Source organism: Portunus trituberculatus, chromosome 47 (assembly GCF_017591435.1).
Source record: "Portunus trituberculatus isolate SZX2019 chromosome 47, ASM1759143v1, whole genome shotgun sequence".
Taxonomy (NCBI): Eukaryota; Metazoa; Arthropoda; class Malacostraca; order Decapoda; family Portunidae; genus Portunus; species Portunus trituberculatus.
Window position 1 is genome coordinate 8,085,549 of NC_059301.1, and position 23,081 is coordinate 8,108,629.

The window sequence follows — 23,081 nt, forward strand, 5'->3', positions numbered from 1 at the left end:
ATATTTCCCTCACAAAAATAAGTATCTAACACATTTCCTACACAAAAACCTAATACCCTACAGGTGACATCTACAAATTTAGTTGCTTTAGAGTAGTGACATACGTATTTCCTACACTCAAAAATCTGTTCCGTCACAATGTTACAGCACATAATCTCTTCTGTCACATTTCCTGCACTGTGTAGGCGCCCCTCTCGAGCAGAGAGCCTCTGTATTCGGCGTTTCTGGCTCATTACACTCCCGACAAGCTTGAGCAGTCAACAATTACTTAGCTTGTTTATGTCCGTTCTGCGTAGGATCGTTATCATTCAGACACATCAGTATTTGTTCCCCCATTCGAAGGCACAGACGGCATCTTTTGTACTTCACTGCACCTGGACGTATGTTTTTGTATGAAATAAAAAGTGTCATTTTAATGACAAAATAAAAAGTTTAAATTTAATTAATGTGCTTTTCAATTTTTACAGAATTATATTATATAGATTAATATTCTACAGACCTTTGTCTATGATCCTATACAATGTTTGTAGATGTGACAACTTAACTGTAGGGGTTATGCCAGACAGTCGCAGCTCCACGTAGTCATATTTCCTACACAAATACAAGAGAACATTTCCTACACAGCAACTTAGTACATAGCATATTTCTTACACTTACTGTGTGTAGGAAATATGCTCTCTCCCTGTAAGAAATATATTACTACTCTAAAAACTGTCAAATTTGAAGAAGTTTCCTGTAGGGTATGTGGCGTGTAAGAAATGTGGCGCGTCCCTGAATCATATGATCGTGGTGGTGATGGTGGTGATATTGGTGGCAGTGTGTGTGTGTGTGTGTGTGTGTGTGTGTGTGTGTGTGTGTGTGTGTGTGTGTGTGTGTGTGTGTGTGTCAATGTTTGGCAATTGTTGGTGTTAGGTGGCATACTGTCGGGTGGTAGGTACTGATAATGAATTGCAGAGATGGGGGCGCTGGCCAGAGTACGCACCATCGCCGCACCGTCAACATGGTGAGTCCTGATTGTTAGTGAAGTATTGGGGTGTTCTGGCCTCCCAAGTTAGTGTTAAGTCTTTTGAACTATGGCCCCAACTTTTCAAATGTTTATTTAGATTTGGTAGATGGTTTTTAAAAGCTTTTTCTTTAATTGTCCAGTTGATTATTTCAGGGACTAAAGGACTGTTTAGACAATAGAATAACAGTGATTCAGCCGCGATTAGAGGAAGACAGACATACTATGTAGTGCCGCCTACACATTCCATGATGGAGATGGTGAACAATGAATGTCAGGAATCTTTTAATGCTTCTTCCGGTACGAGTATTAGTATTACTATTTCCTGAAGGGATTCTAACGCAACAAAGAGTTTACATAGTACATTCCAGATTTACCAGAACGGCAACCTTTCTTTCCTCTGGGTCAAATCTGTTTCTCAGTGAGAAAAGAAGCGTTCTTTCGTAATTCTGACCTGAGCCTAAAATCTCTTTGAGACGCCATAAACCAATACTGATGGAGGCTTTGAGTGATCAATTTTGCAAATACGAGATCTAAGACCATTGCTTGGTGGTTGCAAGGTTACAATGTTGTGTCGATAAAACGTACGTTGAGAGGCAAGAATCTATTGTTCGATTGGTTGGCAGGTTCTGGGCATCTATAATGTTATCCAACCCTTCGAAGCTAGCTAATGTCTGTTAATTTACTCCCTTCTTTCTTCACAAGTTTGTTCTGATCATCAACAGTTCAATATGTAAACCAATTTTTGTGGAGCTGCTTTTTCAAACTGAATCTGTTTTAGTCTACAAACATTCCTATGAATCCTAACTTGTTCTCTGACAGAAGCACCTAAGTTACATTTCCTTTGTTGAACCTTTTACTCGCTTCTACAATTTCATTGCACACCCTACAATACAACTTTACTACAATTGTAGCCATCGCTATCTTAACCAATCCTAACAAGGCACACACATACTCATCATTTCTTGCACAGACTTCGTCCATTCTGTGATAAGGGGACCAGCAATGTACAACATAATCCAACGGTCGACCGTCAAACTAAACCTTGGAATCACATATGCGTTTCTATTATTTAAGGCTTCATTAGTGGGTCCAATAATTTAGTATGTTCTAATGTGTTATTTCCTACAGCGGAGATTGAGGGTTATTAGCGGAGAAGGTGGTAATATGGACGACTTTTTTTTATTTCAGGTAAAAACACTAATTTTAAAAAGCAAAAAATACATCAGTAACTGTCAAATTTTATTCTCATTAAGTCAGTCAGCAGAGCTCTTGATGTACATAGCTTTTGAGTACACATCCGCCATCAAATCTATCCTTGTTCACAATAATCTGAGTGTTAAAGCTGAAGGAGGTGTATATAAAATTCCTTGTAAAGATCGCAACTTAGTTTATATAGGAGAAACAGGCAAATCCTTGGATGTGAGGTTAAAAGAACACAAGAGAAGTGTTAGGATTTGTCACACTAATAATGCCAATTTTATCCATGCTTTTGATAATGACCACTCATTTGATTGGGATTCCAGTCAAATGTTATTCAAATGTAACAATTAAAAAAAAAAAAAAAATAAGAATTTTGAATCAGTTTGTATACAGAACCATAAGAATTACAATCTAAATGAAGGCATGTTTAAGCTCGATCCATTAATGACACTGGTGACTAAATCCCTACCAGATCTAGGGATTAGTGGGAAAGACAGGTCAGGTACTGGTAGGGTTTGAGTAGGATGGAGCTCACAGGTGAGATTGGCCAATCACACTGCGTCACGTTACTCTCATCCTTTGTCCCTTTCCCTTCACTTGGTTCATTTCGCTTGTATTTTTCATTCTGCTTTGTACTGCTGAAAATGAAGGCAGTGGCCTTCGAAACGTCCAGAATAAATTCTTCAAGTCTATAACAGTTACTGTGGGTCTATTGACGAGGTTATATTCACGATAGTGAATTCCATCCCCATTAGTTAACCTTTTCTCTTCCGCCACTGTAAATTCACAGTCTACTTCGTGCTGACTTGTGAACCTCTTGTTAAGAAATAATGGGTTCAGACTTGATGGCTAAGATTTTTTTATTCGATTTTTTTTTAAGATGGGAAGGAATAAATGATCAAATAAACCGGTAGAAAAATGGAATCTACTCAGTAATAAGGTAGTTAATTCTGAGTAATTTGGAGCTTTAAAGAAAATCAGATACACTCCTGGCTGGGAATGGCTGGGAATGAAAGGCCGATATGGATAAGTACTCGTATGTTTCAATCCGGGACTGCCCCGTGTAGGCCTGATGGCTTCTTGTGGCTTCCCTTTACTTTTCTTATGTTCTTACTATCCTGGACTGTATTTGTGTCGCATCATAGGTCTATCCCCACATGCTGCTTTTCACCCCCTAACCACTATGCTAAGATTTTCAGTGTTTCCACCTGTATTTCTATCCTGCAGGAGGCGATAAAAGTGACGGTGGTGGTAGTGGCGGTGTTGACAGTGATGGTGGCGGGTCAGGGAGAAACACCTGACTTGCCTGACATCTGGAAGATGGTGGAGGACTCCTATGACTCTCTTCTCACCGTCAATTTCCCGGACCTAGTGAGTGTGGGCACGTGACTAAGCGTGATTAATAAGGGGTAAACTTGATCTTTCTTCGTTTACGCCTAATACTGGGCGATCTGCTGTACAAAAGGAAGGAAAGGAAGGAACATGAAGGAAAAGACGGGGAGAAACGAGAAGTAATGAAACACAGACAGAAGAAAGCGGATAAAGGGAGGAAGAGTAGAAAGAGGCGGGAAGGAAGGAGAAGGAAAAAGAGGAAAGGAAGGAAGAGATAGTCTGGAGCGAATGAGATGTAACAAAAATTAACTGAAGGTTTCATAAGTGAGTAAGTGAGTACGTTAATGAGCATGTGATTAGATGATTTAATGACACAGTAATAACACAACGACATGCTCAACACACTCAAGATTTGTCAATAAGAAGTCGTCCCTGTAGTTCACGTAGGTACAGCGGAAAATGACTAAAGACTACGGAAATTCCTAGAAGCGTCCTGCAGTGTTAATTCCAACAACGTAGAAAAAAAAAGATCAATGCTTTGAAATGCTGCAAAATAAAAAAAAGACAAAAATATGTTGAACTTATACAGTATGTGACGGCCTGCTGAATGAAACGTCTCAGTGACTCTTCATAACCAGTATTCAGTTTCGGTCATGTGTTAACGGAATTTGTTATGTCATTTTCATATCAACGGGATGACTACTAAAAAAAAAAAATAAATAAATAAAAGATTCAAGAAACTGTATAAAAGTAATACAAACTGAAACGATATATGTATCTCAAATTAGTATACCGAATTCAATAAATTAACTAACTCTGTGTGTGTGTGTGTGTGTGTGTGTGTGTGTGTGTGTGTGTGTGTGTGTGTGTGTGTGTGTGTGTGTGTGTGTGTGTGTGTTCCCCCCATCTGACAGGACCCCGGGGCGACCATGCTGGTGGACGAGCTGTACGACATCAAGGAGGAGAAGGGCGTGGTGAAGGTGGTGTCCAAGGGAGTCACCACCACCAACAACTACTACACCGCCAGCCAGCAGTCCTTCCTGGTGATTGGCGAGACCTGCCAGACATTAATGTTAGTGGCAGCCAGCTCGCCATCTCCGGTCCTCTCTCTCTCTCTCTCTCTCTCTCTCTCTCAACAGTAAACAAAAGACATGAGGGATATCAAAGATTAACTTATTTAATCTTATAAACACACACACACACACACACACACACACACACACACACACACACACACACATATTAAAAATGGAAAATAATATTTTAGACTATTTAGTTTAATTTTATTAATTTATCAATTATTATTATCATTATTATTATTATCATCATCATTATTCACTTACTATAATGATGGTGATAAGAATGATGATGATAATAATAATAATAATAATAATAATAATAATAATAATAATAATAATAAGTGATAATAGTAATAATAATAATAATAAGTGATAATAGTAATAATAATAATAATAATAATAATAATAATAATAATAATAATAATAATAATAATAATAATAATAATAATAATAATTATTATTATTATTATTATTATTATTATCATCATTATCACCATCATTATAGTAAGTGAATAATAATGATGATAATGTGTGTGTGTGTGTGTGCGCGCGGTCGTGTCTGGCTGGACGCTGTGCAGGGTGGGGGAGGAGGACAACTACAGGTTATGGGGATGGAATTACGACAACTCCATATCCGCGGGAGGCAAGCAAAACTTCCTGTACGGCCCCTCAGCCCTGCTCAGAATCCCGAGGGACTTTGGCAAGAATGTGGTGAGTCCAGGCACTTCTCACCTTCCTTCCAACTACACCCTTAACAACTCATTATTGTGTTTCCTTTCATATTCATCCCCCGTCACTTCCCTATTTTCTCGAGTCTGAACATTTCCTACATCATTCAAATTTGTGGCTTGTTGATGCTTTTTGAGAGACACCAGTGGTTATGGAGGTAGAATATGGGGCATCAGTTAATGTACACCAGTAGGTAAAAACCCTTAAATCTGGAGACACCAGCTAAGACACAAGTGTTGTTTGTAATAAAGCTTAAGACCACCAGTAATTTTTGACCGCTAGCCAGAAGAGTTAACAACTGTACGTAGATATGTATCAGTATTCAATGAGTGGGGAGTAACAATTTTCCAAACAAAAATAACCACACTACCAGTTGTCTTGATCACTCACAAAGAACTACATGAATCCGTTCACTGGAATCACGCATCTGAAGCCTTGTGTAGATTTGCAACAGCCCCGCTGACTGGTTGGCTCTGATCAAATGTCACTAGCGACCAATCACATGTAACCGTCCTCTGTGCCAGTGAGCGAGGACAATGGTGAGCAGATAGCTTATCACGGGCGTGAATATGATGGGACATCTTTTCATACAAAGCTTCATGGCTTCACTTATTTTTAACTACAAATTGTTTATGGCATTCTGTAGAGTGTAGAGGACCTTTCCACAGTATGATAAGATGGCTTATTCAGAATATCATGGGATAAATTCCACAAATAACAAACATATAAAAAATGAGCTGTTTAATTTTGTTTTCTTTCAATTCTTTCTCATTAACTCATAATGACATTTCTATATTGCCTGACAGACATATAGAGAAGATATTTGAGTTTTGCAATTCTTACTGTGCCTTACGGTTTCAACCAAAGGACGTGGATTACGTGCCGAAAAAGACGAATAATATAGAAACTTTGTGTCACGACAGCGTGTGTAATTGTCAATGACTGTGTGCAAGCGAGGGCAGCTAACAGAGCTCTTACAGATATCTCATCCCAGTCTCTAGATGCACGGTTCAAGTGAAAATACTTTTTTTTTTTTTTTCAATGCCATGCTAAAGGTTATCCAAGCCAACAGTTGTCCGAAATAAAAGTTATTGGAACAACCATTTATCTGGAGAGTAATTAGAATTGGTAACTAAGAACCATCACTTGCCTAGGTAAAAGTGACCAATAACCACCAGCTGTCTATTACTGCTAACTACGGACCATATGTATGCAGTATTGAGACTTTGGTGGCCCGCAGCCACCAGTATAAGCCTTCTGTCCCATGACAGGCCTTTCGACACGAGGCAACGGTGCGGGACATCAAGGCTCTCCGCTGGACCCTCTATCACCCCAGCAACCACACCATTGACTACTATTTCGCCGCCGAAGACTGGCTGATGCCATACGGCAACTCCCTGAACGGCACCAGTCTGCAGGCGCCGCTACTTGTCACGGTAAGGGCCCTGACCAGTCATGTGGCGGGTGTTGGGACTAGCAAGGTAGGATCACAGTTCGAATCCCTGGTAGGGTACAAACAAATTTTCATTCTGCTTGCACGTTGTTAATGTTAAATTCACGTAACGGGAAAAAAAGGCATGAGACACAAGGCGAGAAGCTGTGACCTTTTAACTTAGCGGGAAGGTTAACAATTCTGCCCACCTCTCTTTGTGTGTGTGTGTGTGTGTGTGTGTGTGTGTGTGTGTGTGTGTGTGTGTGTGTGTGTGTGTGTGTGTGTGTGTGTGTCAGAAATGGTCTCTACCACAATGTATATGCATGGGGTAATCAAGACAGAGTATTTGTGTTGTTGCTTATTGGTAATGCAATTAGCAAAGCTGGGCGCGACTTCATATTTTCAGGTGTGACTTTGACTTTGCGACTTTGCCGCCGGATATGGTGTGACTGCGACTGCGCCTTTTTTTTGGAGTGACTCCGTTATATTACAAAGCAAACTTTGACGTGATAAAAAAAAAGTTTCTTATAAGTTCGAAAAGCACATTTAATCTTTAGATTATCTATTTATCAATCTGTTTATTTTTTTTTGTTTGAAGTTACAACACAGCCTAATAACTACCGGTCTTCCTCCTGGTGTATGTCCTTCTGGCCCATCTTTTCTTTCAGCCACACCAATTTCTTAAAAGTCGTCTTTGTTCCTGTTCAAAGTCGCAGGAAAAGTCGCTGAAAATTGGTAGTGTGGCTTTGCTAGTCCAGCTCTGGCAATTAGTATTCTAGATCCAGGTACCGTAACAGAATGTCTCCTCCCAACAGGTGAACGGTTTCCAGGTCGATCCGTGGGACGTGGAGGCAGGCATGAAAAATCAGACAGTTTACTACGAATACACAGACTTCAAACCTTATGTGGCGCCCGAGCAGAGGAATAGGTTTTTGGTACGTATTGCTAGACTATGTTTGCATATATGCACTTTTATGTACTAAACACACACACACACGCACACACACACACACACACACACACACACACACACACACACACACACACACACACACACACACACACACACACACACATACAGATCTATCATTAAAGTTTATTAATACTAGTCTTCAATTAATGCTGATTCCATCTGTCTGTCCCTCAGTCAGTCCCCATCTTTCCTCTGCCTTTCTGTCTGTCTGTCTGTCTGCCTCTCCTCATGATTGGTACAAACCTAACCAAACACATCCTTTCTTTCATTCCAAACACAATCTAATCTAACTTCAGTTCTCTTCCTTCCTTTCGTGTCACAGGTGAGGAATGGTTTGGAATGCAAAGATAGGATGACGCTGGACCCAAACTACATCGACCCCCCGAATGCTCCCGACCGATTCCAGGTGTTCACAGAGACAGTCTTGGTGCCTGAGAGAAGTTACATCAAAGATTACGTCATCTATAAGTCCTGGGTAAGTGTGCAAGGAAAGCGTCTTCTCAGGCGTGTTGATGTCTCACCTCAATTGCCTTTTATAGGCTCTAGTGCAAGATGTTGAGATTCCATTGAAAGCTTGACAGACTTAGTGGAAGTTATTGATTTTCACGATTCTACTGGATGTTAAGACGATTTTTGAGGTAGTTCTAATTGTATTAATAGTATTTTAGAATAATCAAAATGAGACATTGGAATTTCCAAAGATTTAACTTAACAGATTCTACATCATCAATATGGAAAAACACGCATGGGAAACCCATCCATCATCTTTTACAGCTTTTTAAGAATATTTCTGAAGAAATTCAAGAGAATTTCAAAGAAGTAATGGGCTCAGACTAAGGGAAATGCGACTCAAAAGATGAATATCCTACATTCCTAGGTCCCATAGAAGTCTCTCTCTCTCTCTCTCTCTCTCTCTCTCATTCTTATCTCATGTCAAACATAACTACTTCCTTCTCTTCTTGGTCTCATCGCCATTTTTCCTTGACCTTCTTCTATCCCTACAAATGCTTCCATCTCCATCCCCATTAACCAGCTTTACTCTTCCATCTTTTCTATTCCTGCCAAATGCCTTCGTGTTGTCCCTCAACCAGTTCTAACCCTTCCTTCCTTCCTTCCTACACTGCCTGGCACCTCCATTACCTCCATCAGCTCTACTACGATAGGACCAAGAAACTCCTTCGTTTCGACGTGAACCCAGGCATGGATCTTCAGGAACCAACGGCCGCCTACAAGAGTATCCACGACTATAACACTGGTGAGTCCTTCGTTACAGCCCTTAAGTTTGTTCTGCTCCTGGTGGTGGTGGTTCTCCTCCTGGTACGCGTTCTGCGGTAACGATTTTGTCTTCTCTCTGGATTTTTGTTCTTGTTCTGCTTCTGATATTTAGTTTTTCTTCACTGTCTTCGTTCTTCAAATACCAAGCAATTTCTCATCAACATTCTGCTTCTAGTTAGGGCTTCTTTGTGATCCTTCGCCTTGTCACCATTTTACTTCAGTTCTGGTTCTTGTCCTTGTTCAGCCTCTATTGTTTGCTCGTCTTATTTATTTATTTTTTTTTGCCTAACATTGTCTTATCCTTGTTTTTTTTATATTCTTTTTTGTTCCTTTCTTCATCTTATGTTTTTCTTCTCATATTCATTCCCTTTATGGAATTATCATTATTTGCACCAGAAATCTTGCCCACGGTCCGAGTGTAGGTTGGGCTTCCTCACTCGGGTCAACGGTTTCCTAGCGGGTGGGCTTTGAGATAGGAGGTACCCCAAAAAGTATCCCCTTTAGCCCATAAACTCCCGTGAAAAGCCCACATGGTATAAATAAATAAATGAAAAATAAAATCGAGTACTGCAGCTTTTTTTTTTCTTTTATGTTCTATTAGTTTTTTTCTCTTTGATAAGTTCTTCTCTCTTTTTTTCATACAATGTGGGCTTTTCACGGGAATCTATGGGCTATGGGCTAAAGGAGGTATTTTTTGGGTACCGCCTACATGAAAACCCATCCATCAGGGAACTGTTACCCTGAGCAAAGAAGCCCTTCCTATATTCAACCCGTGGCCAATATTCGAATCCAAATCCTTCCGCTGTACTCCTTAATGTTCTTATGTTCTGTTTCGTTTTTTTCTTTTTCCTCCTTGATGTTCTAATGTCCTCACCAGGCATCGAGTACCGCATCGACGTGAACACAGGGGAGTGCCAGATGAAGGCCCTCGATGACCACCAGTTCGGGAACCAAATAGGCAGCAACACCATCGGCGGCATCATCATGGCTGACCCAGACCATCTCTTCCATCTCGACGATAAGTGCGTGCTGGGAATGGTGACTCGTTTTCTTTCATTTTTTAACTTTTTTATTAATTCATTCATTTACTTAGCTTTTTTTTTTTTCAGGGGGTTGGGTAAGGTGGGCGGAGGTTGTGAGAAGAGGGTTCAGTTGTTAGTGGTGAATTAAGCGTTTGTTGTTGTTGTTGTTGTTGTTATTGTTGATTGCATTCTTCCTCTTCCTCCTCCTCTCCGTTTTCTTTTGTTTTATTCTCTTCTTCCTTCGTTTCCACCTCTTCCTCCTTCTCGTCTCACTCCTTTTTATTGTGAATAATCTCATTTCTTACTTCCTGGTCTACTTTTGATCACTGTAACTATTGTTAGCTTATCACTTCTTCCTCCTTCCTCCCGCCCCGCGTCTCTCTCTCTCTCTCTCTCTCTCTCTCTCTCTTCCACTACTTTTCCACATACGAGTACTTTCCTGGCATTACTTTTCTCTTTCCCTGTAACACTCTTGCTTGCCTTTCCTCTCCCCCACCTGGAACTGTCTACTCCATTACATTGATATTCGTGGGACAAGTCTTTGTAACGGCTCCCACTGCTCTGTGTCTTGACTGGCTGCCTTACTTTGTGGTCTCACGGTTGATATATTTGTGCTACTCTTATGATAGTTACTGCTTCTGTCCTCACCTCGTTACACTGGTGCTATTTGTTACTGCAGCAGATTTCATATTCTCCCGCCACCCAGGTACATATTCAGCGGGTTATCTGAGAGGAGGGGCGTGAAGACGAGACGCTGGACTGCTGTGAGGGACGACATCTTCAGCGTAGAACAAAATCAGATGCTTAAGAAAACGGTTGTCGATTATCACTTCAGCTCGGTGAGAGAGAGAGAGAGAGAGAGAGAGAGAGAGAGAGAGAGAGAGAGAGAGAGAGAGAGAGAGAGATTGTCTTCTTTTTTCTAAGCTCTTTCAGTTTTAATTTCATGTTTTTCCTTCAATATGTTCAGTTTTCATCCTTCATTGCCTTCTGTCCTCTTATTAGTCTCTCTTTATTTATTTTTACTCTCATTTTTGTTCCTTCTTGTTCTTTCTCCTCTCATTGCTATTTTGTCAATCTCTCTTCTTTTCATCTTTATTTTCATCTGCCCCTTGTATTCTCTCTCTCTCTCTCTCTCTCTCTCTCTCTCTCTCTCTCTCTCTCTCTCTCTCTCTCTTCCTTCTCCCTTTTTCTTCTAATGTCCTCCGGCCTATTCCTTAAATTTAAATTTTACTTTCTTCTTCGATTTCTCTCATTATGATTTATCAGTGGTCTCGTCACTCATTATCTTTGTAGCCATTCCTTAGTCGTATCCCTCTGCTGGGTAGGAGTATCAAACTCCGAATACACAAATACATATGGGGTGGTCTGACCACCGCGGGCCTAGGTCATGTAGGCTTAATGTTGCACAATGTAGCAGCTGGTGTCAGATGCCACCATGGGTTTGTGTACACTTAAAGATGTTTGAATACTTATTATATAAGTATAGTATATGTATAAGTATGATAACGTGTAAATGTTCCAGCTCTAAATGCCATTCAAATAAACCGAAATCACACACACACACACACACACACACACACACACACACACACACACACACACACACACACACACACACACACACACACGGCCTTCTTATTGCCAGCCTTTGACTTCCATCACAGCAACCATGGTGGCCTTTGTTTACAAGTGAAGGAAGGTTTTCTAGCAATGGTGGTAACATGCTGACGTGACTGACGTGACGCAGTGAGAGAATTAATATCTGAACTACTTTTCACCCCGGCAGGAGGATGTAGTGAATGAGGATGAGAGGGAGGGCACAAGGCTACCCATACAAGTGGAGGCAACTGTGTACTTCAACAACGACACCGACAAAATCGACTACCGCGACATCCTCAACCTCCTCAACATGCAGACGTCATTCCAGGAGTACGACTTCAACCCATTCCATGTCGGCGAGTGCTTGGATCGCCCCACGGACAGAACCTGGCTCAAGATTACCTTTGCTGGTGAGTCTGTGTGGTGGTGGTGGTGGTGGGGAGAGAGAGAGAGAGAGAGAGAGAGAGAGAGAGAGAGAGAGAGAGAGAGAGAGAGAGAGAGAGAGAGAGAGAGAGAGAGAGAGAGAGAGAGAGAGAGAGAGAGAGAGAGAGAGAGAGAGAGATGGATGCAGTAAGATTAGACAGGTACTGTCCCTTCCGACCTTCATTTACTCGCACCGCTTTCCTTAATTTTTCCTGATATGACTTATCACTGCCTCCTCCTCACCACCATCACCCTTCTGTCCCAAGAAACTCACTCACTCCCTCTCAGCTTTTCCTCCTTCCCCACCTTCTTTTTTTCAACTCGTTTCTTCTTTCCTTGCTCTCTACTTTCTGCACGAAATATTCACTCCTTGCTTCTTTCCATTGATAAATTTCTTCTCTTCTTTTCCATAAAACTCACACCTCCTCCTTACCTCAATTCTTTTTTCCACTACACCCATGCATTTTTCCTTCTCTATTCCTTTCCACGATGCTAAACCAGCTTCTCTCCCTCCCACACTTCCTCCTTCCCTTCACTATTTTCTCCAGTAAACCCACACATTTTTCCCTTCCTCCTACACATCCTCCTTCCCTCCACTCTTTCCTCCTTCATTCCAAGACGCTAAACCAGCTTCCCTCTCTCAGGTGACTGGTTTCACGGCGCCTCGCAGATGCCAGGGGAGTTTAGTAGGAAGCTGATCGATTACGTGGCGACAAAGACCAAGTCCTCCTACGTCAGGTTCCCGGAGGTGCAGGTACGTGGGGTGGAAGGGAGTTGGAAGGGAAGAGCACGAACGAGCATGGTGGGTGGCTATTACTAGGAAGGAATAAGATGGATAAGAAAGTAATGGAGAGAAATGGATGCGTAATATATGTGACTTGGTAAGAGGAGAGGGAGTGCAGTTACTATTGATGAAGAGGAGGAAGGAAAGGAGATTTGATAAAAGAGATAATGTGTCATGGGAAGCTATCTCGTGTTTTCTCTTCAATCACTCACTTCATCCTACATCATAACTTTTTTCCTTCTAACTCTTCATCCCTTTCCATTATCCCATATTAGCAACACAGAAATGAACAGAGTAATGTCCACATTCCCATCTATACACTGCAGCGCCTAAATGTTCGATCACTCTCCTCCCCAAAGCTGGAACACGACATGAGTGGCTTCGTGTATGCTTCGATGCTGCTCCTGGAACCCGCGCCTTACTTGCTACAGTTCCACAAACTTCCTGACCGAGTGCCTACCTCTAGCGAGACTCTGGTAACTAACGATATCTCTTGTTTGTTTGTCTCAGTCAATCAGTCAGTCAGTCAGTCAGTCAGTCAGTCAGTCTCTCTCTCTCTCTCTCTCTCTCTCTCTCTCTCTCTCTCTCCACGAGCAAAGACTAATTAGTGTTATGAAAGATTGCAAGAAAAAATTCACTCAGTAGGTAATTGCTGTAAAACACTGTTTGTCTGTTGCCTTCTCCCATCACAGATCCAAGTAAAGATGCACGATGAAGAAAATTGTGCCTACATTTGTCTCAGCTATGAGAAATTCGTCTGCAAGTGAGTATCAAGCCTCGTCTTGTTTTGAGCGTGTTTTTCTCACTCTCTTTCTCTTTCTTGTCTCTCATGGTGCCCCTTACCTGTGTGTTTACGGTGCGACAGTCAGTTATTTCATCAATCTTTTCATCCTGTTCCTTCCTAAATGACGCAATAATTGTTCATCTTTCCCTCCCATTTCTCTCTTTCAAAAATCTTCAAGATCGTTCTACAAATGCAAGGGGGACGGGAAGACCTGCTACGTGAGTAACTACAAGAACCCAATCGGCACCAACCTGAACGTGAAGGCGTGCCCCCATTATAGCAAGTCCCTCGTCACCGACAGCAAGGCCGTGCAGGAAATCAACGAAGTGATCGAGGCCAAGCTCGGGTTTTTCATTATGACGGAAAACTTCACTATCGAACTGGAATACAAAGATCACGATGGAGTGGTAAGTATTGTGTGTGTGTGTGTGTGTGTGTGTGTGTGTGTGTGTGTGTGTGTGTGTGTGTGTGTGTGTGTGTGGGACAACAAGGTCACAACTCCTCGAATTACATCCCGTGTCAGAACAGCGATAGGCATACTATACGCCGTGACTATATCTATCACCTATTAGTGCACCGCCTTATTTTTCCTTGATAGCCACACCGGCAGTAACTGCCTACGTCACTAAAGGGTTAATGTGCCGTTATGGTGCAAGATCTGTGATGTGCCAGTAAGCAACTAGGTGCCTGAGAACCATTGGTCTAAAAGGCACTACTGTACTTCAAGGGGGAAGAATATCCGTATAGGACCGTGTCCCTTTTCATAGACGATACATGACTGATAGAACTAATATAGAGAGGAGGAAAAAACAGGTCATATTCTTCAGGAAATAACGCTAAAATGTTCAACTTTAATACATTTATTTGAGAAACAAAGAGTAAGAGAGGATCTGATGGATATAGTTAAGGGGAATAAGAGATAAAGAAAGGTGATGACAGACAACAAGTAAGGAAGCTAAGCACCACAACGTTAGATGTAATGAAGAGACACGATAAAAGTATCACACAAATAACGTAGATGACTGCAATACATTTTACTAAACAGACTGTTCGTGGTGAGTCAACACCAATATAGGGAGCACAGAAAAGATCATTATGGAGAGATAAATAAAAGGATAGGCATAGCTATGTATATTTCACACGGGAAATGAAACGTGCTGAAGTAATGTTTTTCTTAGCTTCTCTCATGTCGTGGTGTTCCCACTGCCTTTGGCTACCATAGAAGAGTTGTAGTTATTCCCATCCCACACAACAATGAGAAGACACCAGCCCCACTACACATACCCGGATTCCCCAAGTACTTAGCGCAGTGACGGCAGCATCCTCTGAGTGGTCAGTTCTTAAACGGCATAGCTGAAGCGGGGTCCTGCAGGCGGCTGTCCAGCATAAATTAATTCCAACCTTTTCTTCCTGGCACTCACATGGATTATCATAGGAGGTGCAAAACCTGCATACAGGGATTCACGCCCTGTAGGATTCCGTTGGTGGACGCCACCTGCTTCAGGTCGATTGACTATCCCTCCCGACCTGTAGTAATAAGACTTGATCGTATCAGCAGCTTTAGTGTCCCTGCAATGACACTCTGGCAAGTAAAGAAAATACTGCAGGCACAGCACAAACCTCCAGTGGAGGAGTGGCACCACATCCACATCATGTAACCCAAACTTAAGGCCATAACCCCATTGGGCTACATCAACCTAGTCAACAGCTTTACCAAGCAGGGACGTCATTCCAGAAATGGTAAAAAGACACTACTCGTCCCCGGGTTAGCAGGTTTTCTCAGGAGCAAAGCAAATGCATCTGACAGTCCCCTGACCTGCCGGGATAGAGAACCGGCCAGGGCAAGAAGATTCCAGATTAGTGAAGCTGTTAAGGTATTTGAGCCATCTGGATACCCATTGCTCTTCGGGCTTAAATTCAAGGATGAGGAAATAGGTTCCTCTCCAGGCCTTTCACCAGTGGGTAGCAATTTAGCCATGGGGTTGGACTGCTCCATTACAAGTGAGAACCACAGGGAGGTAAGCTACCACATAACAAAGTCTCTTAAGGGGTTTCACATCACATGGCGAGATGCCACACATCTCAAGCCCACTCCTTAAGACAATCATAGTTACTCCTGCTGGTAGAGAAGACACTATCGCCACTGCACGTACCCGGATCCCCTAGGTACTTAGTGCGGTGGCGGGAGTACTCCCTGGGTGGTCAGCCTATTTCTTTAATCCCAAAGCGGGGCCCTCCAGACGGCTGTCCAGTCTAGATGAATTCTAACCTTTGATTCCCAGCACTCACATGGAGTATACTGGGAGGCGCAAAACCTACCTAGAGGGATTCACACCCTATAGGATTCCTTCAATGGACGCCACCCACCTCAGGTTGATTGACTATTACGTGTGGTCTCACTCCCTCAGGTCCAGAAGGGGAAGTACCGCGCACTGTTCGAGTCGGAGGAGATCAATGGAGATGACCCCGTGTTTGTTGACATTGTGCGGGACGACTTCTACTTGCTGAGGAAACGAAACAAGCTGGCCAACAAGTTCACTGACCTCAGGATACCCAAGGTGAGAGAGAGAGAGAGAGAGAGAGAGAGAGAGAGAGAGAGAGAGAGAGAGAGAGAGTAGTAGTAGTAGTAGTAGTAAAAAATGATGATGTGATTATAATAATAATAATAATAATAATAATAATAATAATAATAATAATAATAATAATAATAAAAATGATAACAATGCTAATAATGATGACGATAATAATAATAATAATAATAATAATAATAATAATAATAATAATAATAATAATAATAATAATAATAATAATAATAATAATAATAATAACAATAATAATAATCCACCACTTCTCTGCAACAGGTGAGCTACGGCACCTGCCTTGCCAAGTGCCTGGGTCAGATGAGCTTCGAGTGCGAGACCTTCTCCTACTGCTACGACACCCAGGACTGCCTGCTGTCCGCCAAGGCAGAGGAGAAGCCACCGCCAGACGCTGACCTCGTCTCGCAGGTTGATTGCGTCGTGATTGCCCGTGAGTAATGGAAAAAAGTAGCGTTTCTGACAGACAAACTTCGATACACACCCTTTCATGTTCTAATCTTTGCTTTTCTCCTTTCCTTCTTAATCTTTTACTTTGCATACTTCTCTTCCTTCTTAGCTTTTACCCTTTATTGCTTTTTCTGCCTCCCCATATGTTAAACACTTATGCTGGGGTTACACTACAGCTTTTTTTTTACTACGATGCCCTCGATGGTCGTACAGGCCATTTTTTTACGACTGCATTCGACTGTCGTAACGATTGGGAGCATTTCAGTGCAAGAATGACACACAAAACGAAGGATGTACGACATCGGATCTTATATGTACGATGACGTATATGCCTCGCACAATGACCGTGAGACATCCACAACGATGACGGATGGAAACTGGGAATTTTCAAATTTTCTTGGTTTGTGACAACGTTTGGAACACTAACGATGTCGAACGATGTCAAACGATGCCGAAATAGACGCTTTCGACAAACGTGCGATGACGCCCTGTATTCGCTTGACGACGCCAGGGCGCGCCCAGAAGGTTATATATAGAGGTCGTAAGTGTTCCCCCATGTCAAATCACTCACAGCATCGACCTCTACGCATCTCACCATGAGTCTCCTGAATCATATCCCTGTCTTCACTGACATGGAGCCGCATCTCACCAGGGTTATCTTGAGGATGGAGTCTACATACATATAGATGGGACATACATAAAATGGGACATCATACCCAGGCATACCCTTCCTTGGTGCCTTCGTCTTCGGTGAGGAACCATGTTGAGAGCGCGGTGTGAAATGGAGCTGCCGGGGACAGTGCTGCCAAGTAGAGTTGCGAACTTTACCCTAAATACACCATTTACATTACCCTGTTTGCTTTAAAATGACTGTTAAAAAAAATAAAAATTTGTTAAAGATCGTCTATATGTAAGAAATATTTCCATAATATGTACGGTGAGGAAATAACACTAACCTGAAATGAACTAATGTTACTCTGATAGTGCTCAAATTACCCAAAACAAGGTCATCACCCTGTACCTGGGACACTGGTTGAGGGAACTGGCTGCATTTCACGAGAGGACACACTCTTCACTTCGATTCTGGCGACAACGTTTTCGTGCGTTGCTGCCAGACTTATGTTGAAAAAACAGTCGTAATTCAGTATTTTAACGGTTTTTGGCTCGTTTGATGTCAAACGATGTCGTTTGTAGCACGTACGATATTGTATCTCTCTATAACATCATCGTACGTTATCGAACGTCTCATGAAATGGCTTTGTTTGTCGTGAAGCTTTAGCCGACAGTCGAATGGAACGCTCAATTGTCGTAATGCTTTTACAATGTCGTTGACAACAAGGACATCATAATTTATTATGTTATCGTCACGTTAAGGTACGACTTGATTTAAGACAACTTATGACAGGCCAAAAACAGTTAAAATGATATCATTGCTGCCAGTGACAGCCCTCTCTACTACCGTCTTAGGCGTCTTGGTAAAAAAAAAAAAAAAAAAAAAAAATGCTGTAGTGTGACCCCAGCATTGTCATAAAAGCTGAGGAGACGAGGATTAACACAAATGTAAGGCGAAGCACGTATCCTTAGCCATGATACCCAAGAGACCTTGCACTCAGCTCCGCACTCCCTTCCAGGTTCCCACTTGAATGACTACGATCTGCTGGAAGGTTTTGTGTACCTGGGTGACCCTAAGGAAGTCCACACCACCCTCAGTCCAGAGAGATGCGCCTACTTCTGTGACAACACCGCTGACTTCACCTGCAGGTCTGTATGTTCCTACCCTTATTGCCTCCCTTTCCTTGCTTTCATTTCTCCTCTCCAAGCCCTCACGTTGCCTTTCTCTCCTTACATCCCTCTCCTCCTCACGGTGCCAAATGACTTTGTTGCTCCTGCACCTCAGATCACCCACAGAACATTCGATTAATTTCTCATCACGTGTCTCTCCTTCCCGTTAGCCTTCCTTTCCTTCCTTCCTCAGATCCTTCGACTTCTGCCTTGACTCCCTCAAATGCAGCCTGTACGACCACCACACGGCTGACGCCCCAGACACCATGTTCAACACTAGCAAGGACTGCATGCACTTCTCCCGTAAGTACACATACGCACACGCACACGCACACACACACACACACACACACACACACACACACACACACACCGCGTAGTGTGCTGGTAAGCACGCTCGACTCACAATCGAGAGAGCCGGGTTCGAATCCCGGCGCGGAGAGGCAAATGGGCAAGACTCTTAATGTGTGGCCCCTGTTCACCTAGCAGTAAATAGGTACGGGATGTAACTCGAGGGGTTGTGGCCTCGCTTTCCCGGTGTGTGTTGTGTGTGATGTGGTCTCAGTCCTACCCGAAGATCGGTCTATGAGCTCTGAACTCGCTCCGTAATGGGGAAGACTGGCTGGGTGACTAGCAGACGACCGAGGTGAATTACACACACACACACACACACACACACACACACACACACACACACACACACACACACACACACACACACACACACACACAGACAGACGCTTTACTCGTATGTTTTCAGAGGTGTGATAGAGGAGGTGCAAATGGTAAATAAGTTAGTTGATTCTTTTGACACCTTCTGCAGTTCTTAACTAGTCTTCCTCATATACAAGTTTAAAAGTACATTGAAAATTACGTCATAAATCATATGCACACTAAAACTCTCTCTCTCTCTCTCTCTCTCTCTCTCTCTCTCTCTCTCTCTCAGGTAATGCCCTCGTGGATTTCACCAAACACGCCAACCAGAAGATTGATGGCACCAGGGACAGATACATAAAGGACACCACGCCTGCTGCTTGTGCCCAGGTGTGTGTGTGTGTGTGCGTGTGCGTGTGCGTGTGCGTGTGTGTGTGTGTGTGTTTCACTGTTTGATCTGCTGCAGTCTCTGACGAGACAGCCAGACATTACCCTACGGAACGAGCTCAGAGCTCATTATTTCCGATCTTCGGATAGGCCTGAGACCAGGCACACACCACACACCGGGACAACAAGGTCACAACTCCTCGACTTACATCCCGTACCTACTCACTGCTAGGTGAACAGGGGCTACACGTGAAAGGAGACACACCCAAATATCTCCACCCGGCCGGGGAATCGAACCCCGGTCCTCTGGCTTGTGAAACCAGCCTAACCACTGAGCCATGTGTGTGTGTGTGTGTGTGTGTGTGTGTGTGTGTGTGTGTGTGTGTGTGTGTGTGTGTGTGTCCATGTGTGTAGGAGGAATACAAAGGAATACAAGGGAAGACAAACAGCAACAGACCCTTAGATCCTTACTAGGCTGTTTGTGGGGAGGAGGAGGAGGAGGAGGAGGAGGAGGAGGAGGAGGAGGAGGAGGAGGAGGAGGAGGAGGAGGAGGAAATGGAAGAAGAAGAGGAAGAAGAGGAAGAGGAAGAGGAAGAGGAAGAGGAAGGAGAGGAGGAGGAGGAGGAGGAGGAGGAGGAGGAGGAGGAGGAGGAGGAGGAGGAGGAGGAGGAAGTGTGCAAATACTATGAATAGTAAACGGGATAACTGAAATACAGTCAGAATGATGCACACAAAAACGAGAAATAAACCATAACAAGAAGACAGATCCAGACTAAAATATAACTGCTGAATGAAAGGGCAATAAAATATGAACGTGTGTAACAATCACTTGAATTAGAAACGAACATTGGTCAACAGGTGTGTGAGAACGAGCCAGACTTCGGGTGCAACGGGTTTGACTTCTGCAACGAGCAAGAGTCAGGCGGCATAACGTGCTTCCTCACCCAGGACCACTACTCCGACGACGGCACCCACATCAGCGACTCCCTCACCTGCGACCACTACTCACGTGCGTCTGCCTCACAAACACTCTTTCAACATAATTATTTTAATGCTTTTCTCTCTCATCGCGAGTTTTTCATCGCTCTTCTCTATCACCACGACTATTTTCAACGCTGTTTCATCTCACCTTGTCTATTTTCAACGCTTCTCTTTATTTTGTTTGCTTATAAATTTCTTTTGTTTGTTAATATTTCAGAAACCTTGTTAATCTGTCGCTAAAACAGTAAAGAAAAAAAAAGAGCCTTAAAAACCCGCTACAACTAGAGCCTCTTGAATATAGCGGAAGTGCGGCGTGGAAGAGTTTCAGAATATGGTTGGTTGTCCTTTTTTCTGAAGCGCTTTGCTCTTTCACCATTATTATTTTCGAAGGCCGCAAGGTTGATTAGCAGAGTTCCCAAGACTGTTTCGCCTGTTAACAATGTAGAAAACACTCCTAAGTGTGAGTGTTTGGTGGCACTAGTATGCATCTGATGGACTGCTGGCTCTTTTCTCCTGCAGGTGACTATTACGAGGGGGAGGACAGGAATACCTACGCTCACAACAAGAAGACGAACTACATCTATGGACCAGGTGAGTGATTAGTTGTGGTATGGAGTGCAGTGTGGTGGGGCCAGTAGGTGCGTGGCAGAGTTAAGAAGGCAGTGTTGTATTAAGTAGATGAAGAAAAATCGTGAATGAGTGGACGAGTAAAACAGTGAAAGAAACAGTGCAGTAATGGATAAGAGTGGCTGACTGAGGGCGAAAAGTGAGAAAAACTGAGAAGTGTATGAAAAATGGTGGCTGGCAAGATGGGTAAGTATGTGAGAAAGAGTGAGTGAGAGACAGAAGTGATGTATGGAAATGATAAGTGAGAGTGAATCTGTGTCAAGAAAGACAGTTAAAGAAATACCAAAAACGAGTAACTGAATGTGTGAATGAGAGCGGAAAAAAAAATCGATAACCGAGAGAGAGAGAGAGAGAGAGAGAGAGAGAGAGAGAGAGAGAGAGAGAGAGAGAGAGAGAGAGAGAGAGAGAGAGAGAGAGAGAGAGAGAGAGAGAGAGAGAGAGAGAGAGAGAGAGAGAGAAATTACAAACATTACCTTAAAATGTTATCACACGGGCAATTTCACTGACATCTCGCCACCAATACAGACATCTTGACGCCATTATTGGTGGTTAGATGCCACTAAACACGAGACACCAGCGATCGTCATCTTGTCACCAGTACTGGAGTCTTTGTTTACATTCAGCTGATGGGAGCAAATTATTTGTTACAAAGATGTTGTTGCCAACTTTGGGTATCTCTATCAGAAACAGAAGTGTCTATATGACACCAGGGATGAAAACTGATCGAAAAGAGAAGTTTTCAAGAAATTACGGAAGCTCTGAAGGAATATTTCAACATGGAATCTGTAACGCCTTCAGTCCTATATTTTTTTTACTTGAAATAAGTTTAGCATCCAGCTTTTATGTTCATCAAAATAAGAGTCAACAGACGTTTTTCACAAATACAAACATATGAGCATCTCTAGTCTGATATTTATCCATTATTCAGCAAAAGTTTATTGGACGTGTGCCTAACTATTTCAGTAAAGAAAGCATTGATTAAAGATTAGTCAGTTTTAGAGATACACAAATTACGTTTAGTTTGGGCGAATCGTCTCATGCGATCACAGTTTTGTCCTGCGCTGAACCGAAGCACTCCGTATACCATCGTTACCGGCTGCTAGATGCCAATAAAAATCTGTTGCGCGTGTGATAGGAAGAGCGCTCCTTGACACCACTACCGGCGGCTGGATGCCACCACAAAACGTCCGTGTGATAGCACCTTTAGCCTCCCTCCTTCCACCTTATCTTCAATCCCTCTCTAATCGAATCACAGCGCACTGACCTTCCTTCCTTTCTATGCAGGAGACATGGCGGGGCTGGCTTGCTCTATGCTCGTCATCTCAATCGGCTTCACCTTCGCCGGAGTCTACGCTTACAACAAATACAAGAAGTAGGCACCACCACAAGAAGTCAAGACCATACGCCACTCCGCACTGATCTGAGCGGCGGAGGGTTCCTGGAGGATAAACAAAGCAGCGTTCGGGTCTATTTGAAAGTTATAATTCAACACTGGCTTGAATGCAACTCCTAATCCTTACTTTTCTTTATCTTCTTGCGGTGTTAAACTTAAGTCACTATGTAAATTATCTTCTACCTAACAGTGTAAATACGTTAAGTAGCATTGGATAAATATCTGATATATAATAATTCCTTTACGAGTAGCTTATACAACCTTACCTAAGAAACGTTGATCTGAAAAATTGTATACGCAATGTAAGCTTCTACAGCTATTTTAATAAATTAGTATGTAGAACGCTTGTTCATATGTATTTCAAGAGAGAGAGAGAGAGAGAGAGAGAGAGAGAGAGAGAGAGAGAGAGAGAGAGAGAGAGAGAGTGTTAAGGGAGTTTTCTATTATTAATGTTATTCGTTAAATGTGAAACACACACACACACACACGCACACACACACACACACACACACACACACACACACACACACACACACACACACACACACACACACACACACACACACACACAC

At 42.7% G+C, this 23,081-nt stretch overlaps 2 protein-coding genes across 2 annotated transcripts in view; one reads left to right on the plus strand and one right to left on the minus strand.

Moving 5' to 3' along the window:
* The window catches only part of LOC123498052 (zinc finger protein 254-like), a 73,064-nt gene extending 50,573 nt beyond the window's left edge, over positions 1-22,491 (minus strand). Inside the window, exon 1 of the mRNA XM_045245134.1 lies at positions 22,381-22,491. The gene's annotated coding sequence lies outside the window, so the exon portion shown is untranslated. The remainder of the gene's footprint in view (positions 1-22,380) is intronic.
* On the plus strand, positions 885-22,851 carry LOC123498049. Its single transcript, XM_045245126.1, has 23 exons — positions 885-1,003; positions 3,434-3,577; positions 4,453-4,610; positions 5,196-5,328; positions 6,618-6,782; positions 7,594-7,713; positions 8,074-8,226; positions 8,901-9,006; positions 9,904-10,048; positions 10,755-10,887; positions 11,835-12,057; positions 12,715-12,824; positions 13,214-13,330; positions 13,547-13,617; positions 13,817-14,045; positions 16,047-16,196; positions 16,500-16,668; positions 18,317-18,446; positions 18,661-18,770; positions 19,414-19,511; positions 20,367-20,517; positions 21,009-21,080; positions 22,401-22,851. Exons 1-23 carry the CDS (start codon positions 944-946, stop codon positions 22,490-22,492), a joined length of 3,039 nt encoding a protein of 1,012 aa, XP_045101061.1. The 5' UTR covers positions 885-943; the 3' UTR covers positions 22,493-22,851.
* The last annotated feature ends 230 nt before the right edge of the window (positions 22,852-23,081 follow it).